The sequence below is a fragment of the Gavia stellata genome, chromosome 9, assembly GCF_030936135.1.
Source record: "Gavia stellata isolate bGavSte3 chromosome 9, bGavSte3.hap2, whole genome shotgun sequence".
Taxonomy (NCBI): domain Eukaryota; kingdom Metazoa; phylum Chordata; class Aves; order Gaviiformes; family Gaviidae; genus Gavia; species Gavia stellata.
The window spans coordinates 15,453,134-15,472,658 of record NC_082602.1 but is presented as its reverse complement, the minus strand read 5'-3'; the positions used below and the strand labels follow the sequence as shown (position 1 = coordinate 15,472,658).

The 19,525-nt window shown below is 37.9% G+C and overlaps 1 protein-coding gene across 11 annotated transcripts in view; it reads right to left on the bottom strand.

Moving 5' to 3' along the window:
• The window catches only part of KCNMA1 (potassium calcium-activated channel subfamily M alpha 1), a 511,181-nt gene that overhangs the window by 18,841 nt on the left and 472,815 nt on the right, over nt 1-19,525 (bottom strand). For 7 of the 11 annotated variants that reach the window (XM_059820934.1, XM_059820935.1, XM_059820932.1 and 4 more), the window contains 2 exons: nt 4,300-4,413; nt 915-1,045 (listed from right to left, as the gene is read on the bottom strand). In XM_059820934.1, the coding sequence (XP_059676917.1) occupies nt 915-1,045; nt 4,300-4,413 (245 nt within the window). Of the gene's footprint in view, nt 1-914; nt 1,046-3,509; nt 3,594-4,299; nt 4,414-19,525 lie in introns of all 11 variants that reach the window. The other 4 variants (XM_059820930.1, XM_059820929.1, XM_059820927.1 and 1 more) reach the window with 1 other exon arrangement.

Below are 19,525 nucleotides of genomic sequence, written 5' to 3'. Positions count from 1 at the left end.
TAATGTGAAAATGCTAAATATTTTATTCATAGATATTTTAATTAGAGAAGGTATGGAGTTTAAGTGTGCTTGCTTAGGCTTTCTGAATTTGTCACGTCTGCAAAATATGGCCAATAACCTTCAAAAAAGGTATTTTCTGAGTTTATTGCAAACTCCTAGGCTGCATTAGAAAAAAATTTTATCAATGTAGACTGATATTATTCATCTGTGGATGGAACATGAGGAATATAGCAAGGAATAAAAATATGAAATACAGATACATAAATACGAAATACAAATAAAATATCAAATACTAAAGACCACTGTGAATTTTTCTTAAAAGTAAAAAGTTTCATTCTGAATTTAGGTGAAGGTCAGACTTGGCTCCTTTAAGGAAATCCGTTTGCTCATTTCTAATATTAAGTGTGACTTACAACAGAATTCCTAGCACCATGGGGATGATAACCTGTCTTCACATATGTAGAGTTCACTTGATGTGTACAATGGCTTTCGTATAGGTCTATCAGCATCCCCCAGTGCTCATACTCAGACCATTGTTCATGGCTACAGGAAATTAAATGCTTAGGACATGGTTGATTCTGTCTGACATGAATGGTGAGCATAGGGACTGACACACTGAATTTGGGTCTGGGTTTCAGAAAGGACATACAACATTTTTTGCAAAATATTATCCTGGAAGCTGGACATCAGACTCTTCGCTTTTAAAATTGTGGACTCATAGTAGTCCTAGATATCTCAGTTGTTTTAATGTCTCTGTTTCCAACTACAAAATAACCTAGTTTAGGACCTGAAATTCTCTTGACATCTAAGAGAAAAGTGTCTTCTCCTGACTAACTGTAGAAAAGGGACTACGCTTTCATACTCTTTCACAATAAGTCTGATGGAAGAGAATGAAAAAGGTTTTGTTTGCTTACTGCGCTCATGAGAGAGTCCAGCACACTGACAGCAAATGCGGTTCCACATGCAAAGGGCTGCGTGAGATACAGTTCTGTGTCTGGATCGTCATCATCATCTTGGTCCAAGAACTGAACATTTGAATCATTTACTGAAAATAATAATAATAATAAAATCATAAGGTGTTTCCTGGTCACCAGGATGTGACCTTACACACTACACAGTCAGAAAGAAAAAGAAACGGTGTATGTCTGGAAACACAGACTTGTGTCTTTGACGTCACTGAAAATGAAATCAAGATGGATGTGAAAATGTGCATTTAAAAATCTGTTGATCATTATCTTGCTCATAAGAGGTGACTCTCTTGCTCTTGAGAGGTGACTATCCCTTTGCCATATAAGTAGCTTCGTGGCACCAGCTGCCTGCACTCAAAATGAGACACATGATGCTCTTTTGTATATTGAAACAGTCTTGGTATTGGTCGGGTACAGTGGCTAAGGCTGCATGCATGTACAGTGAAATGTTATCACAAGACACCAAGTCAGAATCCCTTTGTAAAATAAAGGCTGTCCATAAAACTCTGATATAGCCCACGGGCATCTGTTAGATGTGCTGCTGTGATTCTTACTGGAGTGGTGTTAATGCACTTACAGCTCAAAAGAGGATAAACTGTTGCTTTAACATGCATCTATCTGAATGAATGAGCAATACGCCAGCTATTCTCTTGCAGCACTGCCTTTTGTTCAAATATTTGTCTCCATAACTTCACTTCCTTAGCCACAAATTCTACATTAGCCAGTGTGAAAAAGAATCTACATCAGGCTGTTTTAAAGCAAAAGCCCAAATAAAGCAATATTTGTCATTTAGACTTTCTCTGGCATTTCATTGTCACAGTTAAGCCCTCCGCCTCCAACTCATTCCACTAAAAATAGTCGTTTCCTTGAGATCAGTGTATCAAGTGGATCATATTTCATGAAATACTTAATTTCCATATTAGTTCTCCGCAGGCATGAAAGCAAAGACTACTTTGCTATGCCATCAAAATACCCTTTAACTTACTAAATGACAAATTAATTTCAGTTCCCATGCAAGGAAGGGAAATTAAAAACTTTTTCAGCATTTGAAACTGCACACATCGACTATGTCCCTATTCCCCATGTGAACACATCTCCTGAGCCAAGCCAGGGAGCTTTGAAACCAACATGAGAGCTGCTGTTAGCTTGATCAGGTTTCGGCTCTGGACTTCTTAGGTTAGAAAGGCTTCTGCCTGCTATTCTGATCTTCCTTCCTATATAGCTTCATTTTCTATCCACTCCTTTTCCAACCTGTATACACTACTGTGCTTGCCATGCTTAGCTTACAAAACATGAATAACTATGAATAAAGCCTCACAATAGCTGTCTAAAAGAGATGAGAATTGTTATCCTTTTTTTCAGAGCCCTTCTGAACCAAGCACTGGTTCAGAACCAAGCACACACCATAGAGTAAGTCATGACCTGAGCTGAAGTAGGGTTTAAAAATTCCTGCCTTCCTACTCCTTGATGTAACCATGAAAACATAACACCTCAGTGTTGTAAACAGAGAAGTGTTCTGCCCTGGGAGTCAGAAGAATTTCATGCTAGCAAACACCAATATCCACAATACCCCTTTCTTTGTACAATGGCTATCAATTTATTCTCCAGATTCTTGAGTAAAATAGTATTTGAAAGCCTGGCATATCATTTGAAATGTACTTTTTGAAGAGCTTGTGCCTTAGTTTAACTTGCTAGTTGAGATTAGGCACTGTTGACAGTAGCATTCCACTTACATCCAGCAGACTAATACCTGACTGACACGAGCTTGCTGGCCGTGCGTGGTGTCAGTTTCCAAGGTACTAGAAATTTAACGTGAATTCTGCAAGTGTGGTTTTATCCTCAATATCTTTACCTTCCTGATGCAAGCTAGCACGCTAGGATTTCTACACAAGGTCTCCGGGCTAGGTGATGTAGGCTTGAACGTGTGCTGCGCCATAGGAAATGCCCATCAAACATTGCTCGCAAAAGCTGGCGAGAGCTCTCTTTCTGGAGAGGGAGCAATGCAGAAGCTTCAAAACCTGAGCTTCTGAGAAAAGGCCTACTCCCCAAAATAAACAAACAAATAGCTTAAGGGAAAGTGTGATGCTGGGGTTTCTTTTCTGGTATCTTTTACTTCTTCTTTGACTTCCTGTGAGAACTGCTAAGGCATGTCCACCAAATTGATTATAGGCTGAAATAACAAAAAAAGAAAGAGAGAGAGAGAAAGAAAAGGAGAGAAAAATTGGTGGTGGGGTAGGGCCTGGAAGGTGGGGACCCAGGCCAAAGAAAATGAATTGGTGAGAAGGTGCTATGAAAACAGCCGGCAGGTCAGACGAGTGTGATCAAAGGTTTACTGATGCTGCGTGAAAAAAAAAAATCATTAAGAAAGGCCAGAACAAGACAGTCAGTTTCAACCAGAACCACAAATAAAACACATTCAAAGCAGTGCCATGAGGGTAGTCCCTCTGATACAGCCAGATAAATAAAGAAAAAGCTGATGACAGTAAGAACAACAACAACAGAAAATAAGACAGTGATGTGAAGGAAAAAGGCACTTCTTACCCAGTTCAGTTATCATTAGAATGTGGGTTCCACTGTTTTTTTCCTGACTGATTGAAACCAAAGGCAGAAGTTTGCCAGGCTTAGCTAATAAGTAAAGTATTTAGGGGGAAAAGAAAGTACAGAAAGAGAATAAAGTAAGGGAAAAAGACAGGTAAGGCTCTAAAAAATAAAACTGAAAAGGAAAATAAAAGGACAAAGGACCACAAATTAAGTTTGTATTTGCCATGAAAAAAACAGAACAGCTTCTGCACTTCACATCACACCACTTGACAACATAAATACCCACAGCTAGAGTGGAAATCAGAGCCTGGTTACCTACCATCATCATATTCTCAGGAGTAAAATGTCTCATACTATTATACAGAGTTTGGTTACACATGATTAAACAGTTCTGGACCATGAAGAAATAAACAAATGGCCTCTTACTATTGATTAAATGCACAGGAAATGTCTGCTCATACTTACTGTGGTTTTTTTCTTTTCTAACCTTAGCCCAAAGACCCCTGCTTATTTGTTACACTATGTAAAAAGCATCTTGTTTGATAGAGCATTTATTCAAGAAAATGGAGAAAACCCAAAGGAAAGAGAGAAATATATTTCAGTTATTTAAATAAAGTGAAACAACTGTTACTAATCTTTCTTTAGAGAGAATAATTCAAAACAGTTATCAGAAAAGAAAACATAGCAGTGTAAAATACAGTATAGGTAATTTTCCTGAGACTGCATAACAAGGGAAGTAGGAAAAAGATACGGGAATGTACACGAAAGGATAAATGTTAGCTTTTCTCACCTAGCTCTGTTATAATAGGGATGTTGGCTCCTGTTGTAATGGAGGGTTGACGTAAGAGGCCATGGACTGGACTGTTGTCTGGAGATGACCTATCCATCCCAGGGGGTGTAAAGCCTAAAAGAAAAAAAAAAAAATAGAAAAAAAGAGAGTTTACACAGGACAAACTATATAAAAAAAATCCCCACCAACAGGGAATTCTCTATCTCTCTTTTTTTTTCCAGAAAAGTATGGTAAAAAACCACATCTTTTAAAAAATATTGACTTAATTTTCAACAATGATTTCTTAAAAGCATAATCCTTCACAAATATGCAGGTCATTTCTACTGTAAGATATTTAGTAGCTAATGGAGAAACTGAAATTTATTTTGTTATCCTACGTAGCCTTTGCATGAAAACATGTAAAATGGAAAGAGCAATGCTTACTTAAATATAAATTAAAAAAACAAAGACTTCCGTGTTAGAGAGGTTTTATTTTGTCCTATTAGTATTTCAAATAAACCTGAAACAAACACCTTTCCTTAAATCTCAACTAATATTTTAAAGAATATTGTTTGTAAACAGTAATACAACCACGAGGAACAAATTGCTTCCATTAGCAGGTTTTAGGTTTGCTCAATATGCAAGATTCAAAATTTTCTAACTGTTTTCCAGGAGCAATACAACCCACACAAAGTTTTTTGTTTTTTTCTTTTCACATGTACCATTCATAATATGTATTTTTATGAGTATTACAGTTATAGGAATACTGGCATGGGCCCATTCTAACAGAAAAGAAAGATAGAATGGAAGGAGAAAGACATAGGTTTTCAACTGTATTTAAGAAGAATGCTTGAAAAGAAACTAGAAAGAGTTTTATACCTTTGGGAATGTAAAGGAAACAACGGTGGGAGAGGAAACATTGGCAGGCAGTCAAAGAAAAAAAAGATCTGGAGAGCAGCAAGGTTCACCTCTAAAAAAGATTGTTTTCAGCCTGATTCTCTACACAGTTTGAAATGCAGCTCTTGACACTGAGCATTTTTTAATCTTTTTTTTTTTTTTTTAAATAAAAAATAGCCAGGCAAAGCCTTTTGCAGTTTGATTGTAAGTTCTGAAAAATAGGCAGTTAGGCAGTTATACAAAAGCACATGCTAGAGTTGGACTGGAAATTCACATCTGAGGCTAATGAATTCCATCTCCCTTGTCCATTAAAGCTGCAGAAAGTATGGGACTGTTCATTTAATGTCATTATTGCAGAAGTGATGGTGAAGCCAGAATTTGACTTTAGGGTTTCATGTAGATCAATGTCAAGGCAGCATTTTTAAGCAAATATTTGTCTGCTAGGAAGAGGATTGAGCTGGGCTCACTTTAAAACACACATTTCTGAGAAAACATTCATTTTTTTGCCACATTATGCCCAAGTTCTTTGACTTCACACCTGACATCCAGGGACAGAATTTCGATCCTCTGTTATTATCGATCTGAACTAGTTTTGAATTCTCCATATACTGATTCTAAATTAATCACAGCCAAATTAATTCGTGACTTAACTTCATTATCTTCTTGCAGTGTGGAAACTGTTTCACTGCATTAAATTCATTGATACATTCATCTGCTACTGAATTCAGAAGAAGATAACATGATATTATCTACTTTACCTTTCTTAAGTTTGTGGACTAATTTACAAACCAGGAAATCTCTAACCTAAACCATAGTTGTTAACATGTGATACTGGTTTTATATTGTCTTTCCGAGGGATTTATGGTTTCTTTCCAGTGATAATTACCATCACTCTTAAACTGTTCCTAAACAAGACAAACTATAAGGACCACTAGATCTGGCCTTCTTGATTTAATGGGATCTAAATTTTTATTTGATATTCAGTTAATTTCTCCCTATGTTTTAGCGATATCACACATAGAATATATAGGTAATACAACTAGAATCACTGAGAAGAGAGACTTACTTAGGCCTCCAGAAGATACCAGTATGAATTTCCTTCTGACTATCACATGACAGTTAGATACAACATGAGGATTGTAAGGACAGGATAAGTAAAAAGGGAGTGAAAACTCTGTGAAGAAACTCCTTAGGAGAAAAGAAGTGCATGTGGTATCTTCAACAGGCTTGCAAGACAAAAACATCGCCACAGGCAAACATAAGACAGCAAAGCAATTCTATTTAATATTACCAGGGCACAGAAAATCTTTAGCAAGCAGATTTCTTAGAGACAATTGAAAATGTTGGCAATGTTAACAGTCAGTCATTTAATACTACTCGTTGTGCTGAAACTAATTCAATAAGACCGGCATGGTGACAGTGAGTTGCATTCCCAACTGGTATCAGTTTGCAGATGTTTCCTTGTGTCTGGCACTGTGACTGATAGCCGTATTGGCTCTTTGAATGCTTACTTCTGCATGGCAGAGCCTAGGATTTCTCAGACTCACAAAGTGAGTCTAATGGAGTTCTTTCAGGCACCACTTCATGAGTTAGAAGTAACCCTGACACTCTCACAACAGCAGAAGAATTGAAGTGGAACTCCAAAGGGAGGGAATGCTATCAGAGAACAGGTAGGTATTAGTGTGACACCTTCTGCAGCAGGCTCCAGTGTTTAAGTTTTGCATTCTATTATGCTACAAGAAAAGCAAGACAGGACTTTTGTCACACTACATTAAAAAAAGCTCAAGTAGCGGTGGACTCTTTGAGTAGTGGCAGGCCCAGTTGGGTCCTCTCCAGAATTGTAAGTCAAAATTGCAACAGCAAGACTTTTTACACTCACTTATCTGAGAGCAGGGAAAACTAATCTTGTTCCCATACACCCTAGGGGCTGTACTGCTGGGCGCATCCCTAGAGGCCCTGGTTCTCCCTTTTTCCTGAAGGTTTTTCTCTCCCCATCTCAGGATGCACTCCCTAAAACATCTTTCAGTGAATCAGGCTCTTCAGATGGTAAGAGCACATCAGTATTTCCCTACCAGCTAAAAGCAAATTGAAGATAGTTGGCATAATGGCATCTAAATCTGTAAGTCCTTCTTGCCCTTCCTCTACTGCAATGTGCACACACACAGAGGCACACACACGCACACTCTCTGTCGAAGGCTATTTGTAGTCACCTCTCTAACCCTTCAAATATTTGTCTTCCTAGGATGGTGTTAGAAGATTGAAGTAAATGTGTCATTTCTGTTAGACACAGACTGTCAGGAGCTCTGTAATTGCACACTGCACACACAGTGCATTCAGTCTGAAATGCAGGAAGCATGTTAAAGGGATTTTGTTTTCTCCTTGAATGAAAAATAGACTCATGCCTTAATATTTTTTGTCCTATGGTCTGGGAAGATTTGAGAAATATCTGCTATGGTGATTTAATTTTCTTGTCTGTACTTAATTCAGACAATTCTAAAAATTCACTTTTTAAAAGTATACAAATCTTGGAATATTTTCAGGAAAGGAAAATTGAAGTACCTGGGGATTTTGTGTGTCTATGTTTGGAGTCACAAGGCATCGTACACCTTCAGGCCACATTCCTGGTTGCAATGACAACATAAACTCTATAGATAGACTCTCTTTTTTTTTTTCCTCCAGAAGAGAGGAAAAAAACAAAGTGCAGGAAAACTAACCTGCTTTATCAGAACTTTCATTTAAAGGCATGAAAAACTACAAGTGACAGCTGTGCAGATTCAGTGAATGTGACATTTCTGAATTTCTTCAACTTGACAAGTAAACGCCTTAAATCGGTAATGCTATATGCATAATACATGACCTGTATTTTGACATCCATCATCAGATGCTGACTTGAGAAAATACAGGTTTGTACGTCAAGAAATAGCACCCATAAAGCAGGGAGAAATTCAGGTCACAGGGTATTAGGAAAACTCTATTTCATTACAGAAGCTGAAACAAGCTAAGGCATCAGATTTAAGATCCATTTTCAGCTGTGAAAAGATTCAATTCCTCTGCACAGAGCATTCATTTAGAAATGACATGCTTTCCTCACAGCCTCTTTTCGTTTTCCTTTTCATATTCCATTTTCTCCTTCAGTCCCCAAACCTTGTTCCATTAACGCTCATAAAAATCATAAAACAGGGCTGATGATAGTTGTGATCTTCTTATAACCACAGTGTCTCCTTGTTCAACAAACAACTGAGGGAGCTGTGGCTACAGTTGCTTAACAGGATCAACCTCTAGAGTAAAATTCACAAAGCCTGTGCAAGCCTGAGCACAGTCACTGTGTAAGGAAATACAGTAACAGTGGGGGGCTTCTGGAGAAGGGAATTCTCTTTGCCAACAACTAGGAGGTAAGGTGCAGCACAATCATACCAGTTCCTGCAGCCACTGCATCTGATACTAAATTGCTGTACTGCGTGAGTAATTGCCTTTGCATCACATGGGTTTTGGTTTTTTGTGTTTTGTTCTGGGTCTTTTTTTCCTCTTCAGTCATTAAACTTTCTTTACCTCAACCCATGAGTTTTTTTCTCACTTTTGCCCTTCTGCTTCTCTCCCCCATCCCACTGGGGGGTAGTGAGCAAGAGACTGGGTAGGGGCTTAGTTGCCAGCCAGGGTCAACCCGCCACCATTGGCTATAGAGATAACCAACACAACATCAAACGGAGGAAATGGCTTGGACCTCAACAGGAGGTAGCAAGCCCCTGTCCCTCTCTGAAACAAGATGCTGCCAAACAGTGAATTAAATATATCATGCCTCTGAGAGGAACAGAGGCTCTGGGTTCCTGATGTGCTCAAAATCAGTTAGGACTGGCAGTCAGGAGCCACTGCTTCCCTCCCTCTTTGAGAGGTAGGGACTCCCATGCCCTAACTCAGCTACCTGCTCTGAAGGATTTTGAGCCCCCTGAAGTTCTCCACAGAAAGCAGCTGGTTCAACGTCTTCATTCTGTGCAAAGAATAATTTCCCAGCTCCCTCTGGGATACTACTGCTTGCAAAAGTAGGTGAAACAACCAACTAATCGCATTAGAGGCAAGATCCTACCTCTTTAAGATGTTCTTATCTTTATGGAAGGACAACCTCGGGGGAACTTCCTCCCCGCCAGGAGGCAAGCTCTTTTTACCAAGACTTACTGGGGATTTCCCAGGAGTTACTGAGTTGTTCTGCTCAGAGCTCAGCAGGACCAGTTGGCTACGAGACCTCCTTGTCTCTTACAAAATTCCATCTACAAAGTGATGAGCAGTACTGGGCTTCTGTGAGATTCATTTCTCCTGAGCCAGGCTGATCCACGGTACTCTCGGGAGCTCAGGGGCAAACTAACTGTGGCTCAGCAGTAACATGCAGGTATTCTGGGAGCCACAGTGGCACTGTGATGCAGTTCAAAATTAAGGAATGCTGGCACGGCTTAACGGTGACTTCTGCCCACTGAAAGCACCAGCAATAATTACAGTTTGCCCTGCTTATGTGTTGTTTGGAGCAACTGGCCTGATAGCCAAGTGATCTGCTGATTGTGCGGGCCATAAACCACTGGTTTTTGTTCCTGTGCAGTTCACTTGATTGAGTAATGTCCCAAGAAATGCAAGAAGGTTTGGTCTACATAGCAGTAAATATATCCTTTTAGTTTTCGGAGGAGCCAGTAAAGGTTTACTGGGGTTTTAGTGTAGAAACACATTTGGCTCTTGCATGTGCACTGCTTCTGTTCCACTGACTTCACTGCTTCCCTTCCCTTTCAAAGATGTGTGTTTTACTAAATTGTAACTCTGTGCAGCCAGAATGCAGTTTCTCAAACTGAAAATCCACTTGGCAGACCTAAAGGTTGTGGCCTTGTCATTAAAGTGCCATGTAAATTGATAGTGCCCTTTAAATAACGCTATTCTAGGGAAAGGTGCCATGGGATTCACTGGGTAATGTATGCACTAAAATCCTCAAAAATATAATTTTAAAAGCATACACACTAATAACTAGCTCTGGCTCATCTAAGAAGCATGAAACAACAATCATATTTTGAGCATCTATGAATAACACACAGGTGGTGAACTGCCAAAAACGCCCCCAACAAGTTATCATGTAGGAATATGGGATAAGGATTTTCATTAAGCAGAGCCAGACAAAAAGAAATAATTCTCTTACGAAAGGACCTCACAGCTATATCCCTTTGCTACTGTTTGCTGACAATGTTCATTAATATTCCAGTGAATTCAATCGAATGATAGACTATACCTGTTATTCTCCAAAGTGCAGCCACTTGGGTATACCTGGAAAGTTCAGCAGCATTCGTGCAGCTAAAGAGCTGCTGACATTCATGGGAATCTGTTATAGCCATTCAATTTAGAAACAATTCTAGCTTCAATGTCCCATGTGGTCTGAGACAGAGAGTTGTAGTTTGGCCTCAGAACCTGGAAATCCTAAATTCTGGTTTCAGTTCTGACTTTTACTGTAATTTGTGCCTGAAGATCTAATAATATCTTGGTGATTATCTCTAAAGCTCTGGAAAAGGAATGTGGGTGACCAGATGTGACTGTATAAGCTCCCAGCTCTCTCAGATGACTGCAGTATCTTCAGAGATGCTCTGGGCCCAAACACAGGCCAAGCTAAATCTACAGAAAGTGGAGGGTGAAGAAGGATAGCTTTCTGAATTGTAACAGCCCTCCAATGCTTTGGGACTGGAAAAACCCCTGGACCACTCAACGCTGAGAGACACTGTTACGGAGAACAAGCTGCCCTCTTCTTCCCAAGAAAGTGCCCTTCTCTAAAATCTGTTTGTTCCCATACTTTTGAATTACAGAAACCTATAGTGAAAATGTCCAAATCAAAGCTTTAATGAAAGCACAGTGGGATCAATGCTAGTTTCCGCTCCCCAATGTGTGAGAACCGTTCCTGAGCGGGTTAGCGGTCCCACGTGCTGAAAGTGTCAAGGATTTATAGGTCTCCTGGTTCTCGCGCTGCTCTAGCGAGGCAGGATTAAGCTGTAAAAACAAAGATCAAGAGAAGAAAGATTGGAGTTTCATCATCGTGAGGTCTAGCATTGAATGATACCACATTGTTTCCATTTTCAATTGTGAACAGCATAATATGTTAGAAATATATTTTAAGCACAGTGCAGAATTGTGTAAAAAGAGGGGTTTATTCACAGGTACTTATACGAGGCTTTTCCCAGTTTAAGCGTCATTTTGAGTTTCACTATCAAACACACACAAAAAATCAAGATGAAGTCCATCTGAAACTGCCTGTTTGGGTTTTTTTTTCCCACAAAATCTCATGTAGTAATCACCCAAACGATAGCTCTGCCAAGGTTCACTACAAGCTTACACAACCCAAAGCTCCCAAAACAAATGCGCTTTCTTTACTAATGCTTTGCAGAGCACAGCCTTGATGTTCTCTCCTTGCTGTTTAGCTCACTTTAAGGGAGAGAATATGTAGTTACTAGCCATAGCACTTCCCTCATGTCTGCTAGAATGGAAACTTTATTTCTCTATACAGTAAATATTCCTGGTCAGTATTAGTCTGACAAGAACGTCTCACTCTCAGTGGAATCCAGCACAATTTTACTGAATTCATTTTTATATTTGGAAAAGGAAAACAGAATTAAATTTCCTCTTTTTGAGTCTTCATCCTTATTTTTTCAGTGCTTTATAAATTTTGTAAAGTTCTAAGCAAGTTTTTGCCTAGGTTACTGATTTCTTTGGCCTGACATATCCTATTTGTTTTGGGGGTTTTTTCAGCCAATAAAGCCAAGGTTGAACTAGAACTCCCATTATGCAATGCAGCCATCTTGTTTTATACACATCTGTCTTGGGAACACAAAATGTACTCCAGGACTACATTGGTGACTTCTTATTCAGTCTCTAGAGCATAAGCAAACAATTCTGAAAGTGCAAAACTTAGGAAAATAATTTCTTATTTTTTAAAGCACTGTGTGGCACAGAGAAGAGTAAGTAAATCAGAGAAACCTATGAGGGACATGAAGACAGGCATAATGGTTACAGCCAAGCAAACCAGGATAGAGCACTGGAACAAGCTGCCCAGAGAAGTTGTGGAGTCTCCTTCTCTGGAGACATTCAAAACTCGCCTGGACACATTTCTGTGCAACCTGCTCTAGGTGAACCTGCTCTGGCAGGGGGGTTGGACTAGATGATCTCCAGGGGTCCCTTCCAACCCCTGTCATTCTGTGATTCTCTGATAATTGCTTGGGGCTGTTAGGCTATCAAGAAGAGAAATTAAATATTAAACTGAGACATTCTGCAGGTTCTTTATTGCGCAACAAGAAGAAGGGACAGGCCATGAGGAGTTTATTGCCTGATAGCACCATCTTGTAGCTGTCTTAAACCATCTATTTTCTTAGCCGTCTCCAGAAACAGAGGAATGATTGGGTAATTCTCTAATTGAAAACATCTAGAACAACACACAGTAAAATACAAAGGACTTCTAGAATGCAGAGGACAATAGTTTCCAAACTACTTCACACTTACGCTATTCCTTGGGATGTGTTAACATTAATTTTATGCTATGTTTTTACAACCTGGTCAGAGAATATTTTAACTCCTTCCAATATCCCATGTGCTTTGGATTTGTTAAAGTCTTGTTTTGTTTTGTTTTTTAATTGTAATGTCATCTTGGTTTTCCATCTACTTTTCACCCCCTTTCTCTGTTGTCACGAACCTGCTTTTCCAAAGCCTACTCTTGTTGGGAAAGAATTTAGTTCTCTCGCATTGTTCTTCTAGGGGAAATCTATCTCTTGGTGGCAAGTGACTATTTATCTTTTCCAGTGGATTGCACCTCTAGGTATAGCACCTACTCCTAATACTGTAGTCCAGGTACTAGAGACTAGTTTGGCTACTTCTCACAGACTTGTTTTAAATTTGCTTTGTCTTATCTTGTTCAAAAAGAACCAGTAGATCTCTACAAATATTTGCAAAGAGAGAGAAGAAATAGTAACATACGTTCATTCAGCAATCATTATGGAATTCATAATAATATCAGAAATTATAATTCCTGTATTTTTTAGCCACTTTCATTACAAACTTAATTTTCGAATTGTCCCTACTCTCCATTTACCATTTATTAGTTTTCTACACTTGGTACTTCTAAAACACAAAGTTGGTAGCATCTAAGTGTAGCATAGGTTTGCAGCTAAAAGAATTTAGTATAACATGATGCCAAATTCTTTACAGTTTAATCATTAATCAACCTTGCATATTTAGACCTCAGGCAAAAATAAATAAATATGCTGAATAAAACTTATCAAATAAATTAAGCTATATTACCTAGTTGAGAGAGACAGTTATTCAATAACTACAAATAAAATTGAAAGCTCACCGTTAAAAATGACATATTGGCATGTTAGGCGAGACTCTACATTATGTCATTATATACTACATTATATCAAATAAAGTAATTTTTTCCTTAGTGAAAAAGGAAGAGCAAAGCCATCAATAGCAAGCAATCAATAAAAATATTTTGATAAATAAAAGTAACAATGCTGTCCAACACATGATTGGCAACTACTGAAAAATAAATTAAAGAAATTTCCCATAGCTGCTTATGGGAAAATTATGCAGATTAGAATTTGATTAGGTTTATATCATGAGACTCAATTTGGACTTTTAATCTATTAAGCTCCAATAAATGAGGCATCTGAATAGCTCCCCTGAGCAGCAACAGTAATAACCACAGCAGTCATTTTTTGCAATATGTATTCCGACAATTTCTTTAGCAGATGATTCCACGTCTTTAAGTACAATTACTTTGTAACTTCTACAAAAATTTCAGGTGTATGCAGTGAGGAAATGGATCCATACAAAACGCTTAAACAGACATTTTGAGATAATCAACATCTGTCACTCTGTTCTAGCAATATTGTTTTTCCATCAACTTGGACTTACTTACGGTCGACTTCATGGTCTGTGTGGGCTAAATAGTGCCAGCAGACCTGTAAATTACTCAAGCTGGAACGGAGCTGGAAACCTATGGTAAAATGTCATTAAGTTCTCTATAGGCTAAACCGAGGCTGTCTTGGGGATCAGATTTAACTGTGAAGGCTAAAGCCTCATTTTATCAAAGAAATCTGAACTGGATTCCCAAACCTGAGCTCTGAGACAGGTTGGATTCAGATCAAGACCACCTCTAATTTATCTGGCAGGTATGCTCCATAGGCATCCTGCACATTTCCTGCAGTCTAATCTATTTGCAAGAATCCAAAAGCTCTTCTCCTGTCTTACTCCATACTGTAAAAAAGCAACTCTTGGCAAAGCCTGCCGACTAGACAGCATATTGTGCCCATGTCTAATCCTGCCAGATTTCACCAAATCCTGTCACAACTTTTTAGTGGACAGGTTGTCAAAAAAGCACATAGTCAAGTGACAGTAGGCAGGTGATTCCCAAAGATTAAATTTGTAGTTTAAAAACTTCAGGGCTTGATTAAATGCTCAGAGTAAAGGAATGTGGGTTTTGTGTTCATCTGTGAGTATACATTTTTAAAGAGAGACTTAACATAGAATTTCCTTATGGCATTCATGCTTTCAGCATACCACTATAAAGATTCTCCCCAAGCCAAAAATTTTACCAGAACTCCAAATTGAACACCACAAAAAGGGGAAAAAAAATCAGTGTCATGCTCTTTGTCACTCAAATACTGCCTTCTGTAACACACACAACTTCAAAGTAGCATGTCTTTTAAAGACATCTCAGCGGACATCATGTATGAAAATGACTATCAAGTTGTTTTGAACTATGCCAGTCTGCATAACACTATTTCAACCAACTGTTTCATAGAAAACCCAATAAATCACTTGCACCCAGGTGCAGCTACCACTGTGGGGAGTGATAATCACCTAAGGAGTATTGTATATTCCTTTAAACAAAACCCTCCTGATCCAAACAGGTAGCTTACTACATCCCTGCTGCAGTATAATCTGAACCTTGCAAATAATGTATGGTGCCCAATTTGAAATGAGTAATCTGAGGTTTGGAGCATATTTTCAAAACACACATCCCATCAACACAATTATTTGCACTTCAGTATTATTGCTATTACTGGCCAGTATGAAAACCATCCCTGCCATGCACGATAAAGCAATAGGAAGGTAAGTACCTCCAGAAAGTACTTCCATTAAAAGAAATGTCAGCCCTCCGATACTGAAGTTCACAGGGATGGCTAACACATCAAACCAGCCTTATACTCTGTTCACCTAGTAATATTATCCCTGTTTTATATGTCACATATACATTATGTCACATATACATTATGCCACATTCTATTCCAGTTTCAATATAGGTCTACAAAATACTAAAATTGGCTAATTTATTGCAATTACTCTTGACTGACTGGAAATATACAGACAATGAAGATTTCCTTTTCTTTCTACTCCTCTTTTTTCACATTAAAAAAAAACCTAAATAGAAATTGCTGTTATGGAATCAGGATGAATCTGAAGTAGCTCTCTAACTGCATATTCTTGAATGACATACCAGTAGCAATATATTAGCTACTACTAATATCTAAGGTTGTGTAGACACAACCGCCTGAAGAACAGCAGTGATACTACTGGTCGTACCCAATCTGTAAAGTTTGGGAACCTCTGCTTCAGTCAGTACAGGATCAAGAATCAAGAAGCCAGAAAGCAACTTATGCCTCTGATGGCCATTCTGGGGGGAACAATATCCAAAGCATACAGTCATCAGTGTGAAAAAAACAGATAATTTACTCAAATGTATCAAGAAAAAAGGAAAATATACACAAAACCAGTGAGGTACTGCCTACTCTTAAGAAAAAATGAACTTTCCATTGCTAAGTTTGCACTATTTTGGCTCACAGTTTTTCCCCTCTTCAGTCAATATTAATCTTAGAAAGAAAACTTAACTCATTATCATGATAGAATGACTCATATTATTTTATTAGAGTTTTTGCTAAAATCTTTAAGGGTTTTGCCTGCTTTGCATAGTTCCAATGTCTTTTTATATTTAAATAAGTACCAGCAGAAGTGTCTGTACACCAGCTCCATATTTATTTTATTTATGTGGGATCCAAAACCCATTACATTAGCAACCAAGCTGGTAAAGACAATGACAACAGTAAAATGTAATGTGGTATTCTTTAAGTAGTGAAAATTAAGTGGCAACCATGAAATATATGCCATGGTATCCAGTACACAGTACACTGAAAAATTCCAGCAAGCAGGTTTTTTTTTTTTAGTTTTCAACATTATATAGACTATTTACCATCATTCATGCATCTAAATACTACTGTTGGATTTAAAAATGGCGTAACCTTTATAAACACTTAAACAACGCATTAACTTTCCTATCCATTATTATTTACTGAAGAGTTAAATGGGTTGATAAAAATAAATTCTTCACTTCCTTGTTTGAATTTCATTAGTACCAATATCAGTAGAAATAGCTGTCCTTTCAACTAGGGGTTTTGAATATTTCTGAGAGTCTTTAGTCTATTTCTTGTTATTTGATAGGATTCTAAGAATAAACATTCAAGTTGCAATGTGGATTTTTGTAGATAGTGAGGTAGTTTAAGAAGTTTGAATCTGTGGTTTTGGGCAGGGCCAATCTGAAATATAAATCTGCGGATACATTTTAAGGCCTATTTACATTTGACACCGCAAAGCACATCATTGCCATAAAATAAAAAAAAAATCAAGATACATTCCAAATTTTAAGAAGCACCCTCTTTGCCTATCTAATTCAGTCTACAGCTGTCTCACTCAAAATGGAAGATATGTCCAGACAGACAGAGTTTACATTACCACTGAATTGAAGATTTAATTGAAGAGTTAATAATAATAAAATTCTCAAATGTTGAGAAACCTGGGAGACACAAAGGTAAGGTTGCACTTCTTGAGCAAGTAAGCAGAATCACTTCCCTCTCCTGAAAGGAGAGTATTTTGAAATGTGCATCACAAGATACCTTTTTCTCCTGACAGACTTCCCATTCCTTATCAAAGGGTAGCTCCTGCTTTGACTCACATGAGGGAAGTCCTATGAAGAAATGAGTCAAGAGAATACTAGTCTTGGAGGAAAAGCTCAGGAAGGCACTGCTGTCCCCTGCCTCCTTTCACTGATCAGCAAGAGAGAGCAGAGATATCTTCAATCCCTAGTCCATCCTCTCATGAACACCTGGAAGTAAACACTCTAGGTCCCTTCCACATTGCTAGCTATCAACATGGTCTCTACTGTTTGACAAGAAAAAAAAATGAGGACATTTCTTCCCTTTCATGAATTTTAGGCCTCACACTAGGATCACCAACACCTAATAATGAAATCTAAAAACAAAAAGCCTGCAATTTTCATTAGTTTTTAGTAAAATTACTGTAGGTGCTAGACACTAAAAATAAACAAGAGGAGTTGAGAATGGAAACATCACTTTACATGCCACATGTCTGGCTAAGAAAATGTTGTAAATAAGACTTCAGTTCTGTGCTTAAAAACTCCATGAATGTCATACTTCAAGGAATCCTTCTCCAAGATTTTGTGGCAAAATCCCTTTTCTATGAACTCTAAAGAAGATTTGGTAGCAAGGGGCAGGCAATGAAATCAACTACGGTACAACAGAGTATCTGAGATTTATCTGTTTGCTTAGGCACATTTATTAAACTGGAAATAGCAAGGTTGCTAAATTGGAGTTATATAGAAAAATCTTTTTGATATTTGTCCTCTAAGAAAGAGTTCACCACAGAATCACACATTATTTTAAGCAGCTCATCAAACACTGATTTCAAGCCAGGGTAGATTAGATAAATCCATTCAATAGGAATTTTTTTATGTAGCTGAACTTATTTCTGGAAAGTTTGAAGTTACTGTTCTAGGAAGACATCTTCTTCATACATGAAAAGTTAGAATGGGAAAAATTCACAAATTGTTGAGTATTTATGACAGATATAGTTTCTAAAATACACAGCTTAATTATGCTAAACAAAACTGTTCAAGTACCTTGTCTGAATTTAATTTTGGTTACAGCATAAACTGTTTTTGAGCAAGCTCACACTTGTGACTAATTTAACATTTGTTTTTAAGAATATCTCCTATAACTGTAGTGTTATTAATCCAATCCATCTGTCCTCAAACAAGCTAGAAACAATTTCACCAACATTTTCTCAGCCCCCACATGACACTCTCTGATTTCAGTGAAATCTCTCTTCTTTGTTTTTAGAGAAGGAGGACATTCAAAAATGTCTGGCTATCTTTGCCCTCACTTGGAGGCTCATTCTAAGCAACAGAACAAGCAGACTGACATGAATTTAGCAGAAATAGGAAATCCTAAGAGGTCGTCCAATCACATTATAATCCTGCCTATACTTTTAGGGAAAAATTCTGTAAAGTCAAACTTACAGAAAATGTATATACTGTTAGACTGTAGAGATACTTTGCCTCTCACTACTAACCAGTAATCATGCTCTTGTATTAGTATTAAGAGTATTTGTCATTTAAAGTTGAATACAAAATTTAAACCAGCAACCAAACCTGAAATCAATATGAAAGGTCCAATCTCAATTGTACTTTCATAGGATCTGCTTTAAAGCTCTAAGGAAAGTTTGCTAAAGATCAGTTTTTCCTATGACATTACAGAAATTACATATAATCTTAATCTTGTATCCAAACAAGTCAGTACAAAAATTTCCAGTAACCATAATCTTATTGGTGTGTGTTGAATAAAAATAAATCACAATAACTAGTCAAGAACAAAGTTTATCCTTCTTCCTTCAATAAAAATTCCTACCATACCATTTGCAAAAATCATAGATTTACTTTTTCAGATTTGTTTTGTTCAGATGTTAAAAAGAAAAGCTGCAAAAATACATTATTAGGAGCACAGCAGTATTGATTCTCAAATGAAGGCAGTGCCCCAGTTCAGCCTGCATACCCAACTCTGCAGATGCTGAAAGGTTTGGAAGGTTTTTGACAACCAGAAGCTACCAGACGCAAACTACAAGTTTTTAGAGATTTCCTATTATGGAAAGTCGGGGCTGCCTCAAATTTAACCATGTCAAACTTAAAAATCAACAGGTCTGTCTTGATAAAAGAATGTCAACTACGTTGTGAGTTTTACCCTAAAGCTGTTGAAGTTCTCCAAGTCACTAGCAGGTGTTAGATTCTGCTCTTCTACAATGAGGAAAGGCTGAGGGACTTGGGTCTTTTTAGTCTGGAAAAGAGAAGACTGAGGGGGGATCTTATTAATGCTTATAAATATTTAAGGGGTGGGTGCCAGGAGGATGGGGCCAGGTTTTTTTCAGTGGTGCCCAGCGACAAGACAAGAGGTAACGGGCACAAACTTGGTCATAGGAGATTCCATCTAAACATGAGGAG